At 38.8% G+C, this 4,251-nt stretch overlaps 1 protein-coding gene across 1 annotated transcript; it reads left to right on the top strand.

Annotated features, from left to right (window-relative positions):
• Positions 1-928: 928 nt before the first annotated feature.
• LOC111615418 lies at positions 929-3,201 on the top strand. Its single transcript, XM_023356834.1, has one exon. The coding sequence runs from the start codon at positions 1,414-1,416 to the stop codon at positions 3,199-3,201; it is 1,788 nt and encodes a 595-aa protein (XP_023212602.1). The 5' UTR covers positions 929-1,413.
• The last annotated feature ends 1,050 nt before the right edge of the window (positions 3,202-4,251 follow it).

The raw sequence follows: 4,251 nt of genomic DNA, 5'->3' as shown, positions 1-4,251 counted from the left end.
GTCACGCTACGGCGAGTTAGGCGACCTATCGTCTGTTTAGTACTGTAATTTTATACATTTCTTGTGAAAGAAACATTTCTTATTTAACGGCCATAAAAATTATTTATATTAATGATGTCTCCAAAGGTCAACGAAGTTTTCGCAGAAAAATAAGTTATCAGAAATCGGCCGTGGTTTGGTGTGCTGCTTCGCGACGAAAACAAGCTTTAGCAATGGGGTTTTCTAATGGTGCATACTCGGTAAGTAATCCTACAATTTTTTGTTTATAGCGTAGTTTATACGGATTATTTCCAAAAAATATATACGTATTTTGGAAATGTTGAGTCGGATTAGTCTAGAATCGATTAATTTTATAGAAGAAAACCTTTCAATCAGCCGTAGTCCGTAAACTTTACATGTGTCGGGCTGTGATTTTAACGACTCGTAAGAAATCGGATTCCTAAAAAATGAAACGTATCTATGATCTTATAGGGGGGTCGACTGTATTCTCAAATAAAATATCCATGTATTCTAATGCACTGATACGTGATATAAGTTACATAAGTGTCATAAAACCCACTCAGTTCCGAGTTTTCCTGAAATAGACATTAAATTTGAACCGGTCTTATATGAGTTTATCATTTTGCAGCTCAGTTTTAAAACAGAAATAAAGTACATATCTCCCCTGTAAGCTGTTAGAATAAATAACGTTAGATTTTAAACGGGGATTAGTTCATTTTTTGTATTTTTGCATTTTTATTGAACAATAATAACCTTTCATTCTAAATAATTTTCAATTAATGTTAATTTAAAGATTTATTAGTGTTATAACTATTTTTGAGGAATTAATTGTACAATGTGTAAGGTCTCATATTGTTTAAATTAGTGGCGGCGCTGATGTTGCCGCAGTTCGCCATGTTGTTTTCTGTTGTTTGTTCTTATCGCCGCAAGTTAAAGTTGGTAAGCATCAAATATTAAATTATTCATTAATTAGTTGCGTTATATTCGTTTATTAATTCATAACGTTGTCACTCGACGCCGATCTAAACCTTATATGGCGCAGTCGACAGTGGAAAGAACATTTCATTAACAAAATTGTTAATATTAAACTTTTAGAACTTCGTTTCAACGGTCGCCATTAACGACGAGCAAAAATCAAGAGTTTAGATTGTTCAAACGTATTAAACAAAAGATATCAATTCATAGAAGTTATAAATTCGAAGAAGTAGATTATTACTAATATCGTAAATTCTAAATTGAAAAAGAATTAATTTTAACGTTGGAATTTGCTCGCCATTACGTAGGCCTGACACTCTTCAGTCGTTTCTCGCCAAGAACGCTAAATAGATCTCGCCAAGATCGGTCGCCTATCGACACGAGCATTTGTTATAAATTCGCATTTCCGGTCAAAGTTGAAAACTTCGCTTCAGAATTATGACAACCATAAACGACGAGTTGAACTCTTTAACGTCAGAAGATATAAAACACTTTACTGTCGCCCAGTTGAAAGCCGATTTACGTTTGCGGAATCTTTCTCTTGTTGGAAGCAAAGACTGTTTAATTTCTCGCATCGTGGATGATAATATAAAAAGAAAACAGCAGGGAAATTTAGACGAACTCGCTACTCTTAGGATGCGTTCGAGTGACAAAGATGATGATGCTAAAATGATTCCTGACAGCGCAGAATTATTAAAGCAAATCCAACTATTACAAAAACAAGTCGAAACCCTAAATAATCGCAACAATACGCCACAAATTCCTGCACCTACTTCGCAACTGGATCCTAATATTGCTGCAGTCCTGACTACGCTAATGGAATCCCAAAAACAGTTGATTGAGAGACAAATAAATTCGCCAAGTACTATTCAAATCACGTCAACTAATGACACGGCAAATTCCATTCCGATATTTCGTGGTGATATGATTGATAATGCGCTCGAGTGGCTAAAAGAAGTTGAAAGAATTTCAACATTGGCAAACTGGACTGATGAACTCAAATTGACTAATACTATCTCACGTCTCGCTGGATCTGCTAGAAATTGGCAATTAACTCAAGGTAACCGTTACAATAATTGGATAGAATGGAAAGTTGCCCTTACATCAAGATTTAAAAGACGTATTACTATGCAAGAATTTTTAGCTTATCAAGCTGATCGGAAACTAAAAAGGAACGAAAGCTTGGTTGATTACATATATGCCAAAGACGCTCTCTTGGAAAAAGCTCCTTTTACTATCCCACAGCCAGATCGAATTTCAATGATCATTGGTGACATCACTGAAGAAAAATGGCAGATTGCCTTAGCTACACAGAACTCTAATACTGTCGAAGAGTTAATTGACAGAGCAATGGCACTTGATGCAATTCGAAACATGCAGCACGAATATAAATCACGCCAACCTTACGGATCACGCCCATCACCGAAAATTACACCAATATCTTCAAATCCGTATAATGAACAACTTCGCAAGTATAACCCTGAAACCGATGATCTTCGCGATATCACCTGTTGGAGATGTGGAACCAGAGGTCACGCATCGTTCATGTGCAGTTTACCGCCTCCTCAAAAAGGTTCATCAATTGCTCGCCCAAAAAATTCACCGAGTCGTTTTGAAGAAATTCAGAACCGTCAAACGAACGATTCTTCTCAGCATATCGAAAACACAACTAATCCCAATAATTTATCACCACATGGCGTTACAGGCCCAAAGTTTACAGATTTACGTCGCAATACTAAACGAAATTCAGCAACACGACCAGAGCCTAAAAGAGCAAATGACTCTAACTCTATAAACTGCATTAAGACCGATATAAAAATACCTGCTACCATTAACAATCAAACCGAAGTTCAAGCACTCTGTGATCCATGCGCAGATATCACAGTTATTCAGCAATCGTGCGTTCCACTTGATTGTGTCATTCATCCGTGGACCGATGGTGAATTCCAAGTTGTTGATCACGAAATAAAGCCCATAGGTTGGATATCCTTAAATATCAAGATTGAAAACATTGATCGTCTAATGCCAAAAATTGGAATTTGCAAACAACTTCCATTCTCGTTAATCCTAGGATTCGACTGGCAACAACAAGTTCAAGCCAGATGCACTTACGATCCTAACGGCTCATTATGTATCTCTACACCATCTGCACTTCATCTGTACGTCACGCGTCTAAAAACAGTATCAGCTGTATTTCTTCAAATGATACCTCATTACCGCCATTAGATGATGTTACTTTACCAACAGTAGTGCCAAATTGTTTTAGTCCCCAAACACAATTAAGGAAGCAAGCCCTACTTGAGGAAAAGGTGTTGAGAGTGGGAACACTGAATGTGGGAAGTATGACGGGAAGAGGAATGGAGGTGGTGGATATGATGAGGAGAAGGAGGATTGATGTCCTGTGCGTGCAGGAAACGAGGTGGAGGGGAGACAAGGCGAAGGAACTTGGAGAAGGATGTAAATTATTTTATAGCAGTGCAAACAAGAATGGAAGAAATGGGATTGGAATAGTGGTGGCTGGGAGGAGGAAGAGCGAGGTACTAGAGGTGTACAGAAGAAGTGATAGGATGATGCGAATGAAGCTGAGTTTTGGAGATGATCTATTTGTGGTGTTTAGTGTGTACGCACCCCAGGTAGGGTGTGCAACAGTGGAGAAAGATTGTTTTTGGAATGAATTGGATGAAGAAATGAGGACACTGGAAGGAGATGAGAGAGTAATTGTGGGAGGCGACCTCAATGGGCACATAGGGGGTCGGAACGTGGGCTATGAAAGGGTTCATGGAGGCCATGGGGTTGGGGAACTAAATCAAGAAGGGGAGAGAATTATGGGTTTTGCTGTGGCTTTCGACCTGGTGATTGTGAATTCGTTTTTCACCAAGCAGGAAAGTCATCTGATAACTTTTAACAGTGGGCCTAATAGTTCACAGATTGACTATATCCTCACTAGACGAGAGCACCTTGCGACGGTGATAAATTGTAAGGTTATACCAACAGATCAGGTATCGGCGCAACATCGGTTGATGTGCATAGACATGAAGTCAAGAATGCATAGAAAAATTGGAAATACACAGATGAAGAAAATTAAGTGGTTTCGTTTGAGGGAGGAGAGGGTGAGGGCGGATTATGTAGAGAGGGTGTTGATACAAATCTCGCAAGATTGGGAAGGGGTGCAGGACTGGTGGTCATATAATGCCAATGCTATCAGGAACTGTGCAGAGGAGGTGCTTGGTGTAACATCTGGAAAGATTAGGGTGCAAAAGGAAGGTTGGTGGTGGA

Source organism: Centruroides sculpturatus, unplaced genomic scaffold, assembly GCF_000671375.1.
Source record: "Centruroides sculpturatus isolate CEXI.00-Female unplaced genomic scaffold, Cexi_2.0 scaffold2469, whole genome shotgun sequence".
Taxonomy (NCBI): domain Eukaryota; kingdom Metazoa; phylum Arthropoda; class Arachnida; order Scorpiones; family Buthidae; genus Centruroides; species Centruroides sculpturatus.
Note: the sequence above shows the minus strand (reverse complement) of the source record. Positions and strands in the feature narration are given on the sequence as shown.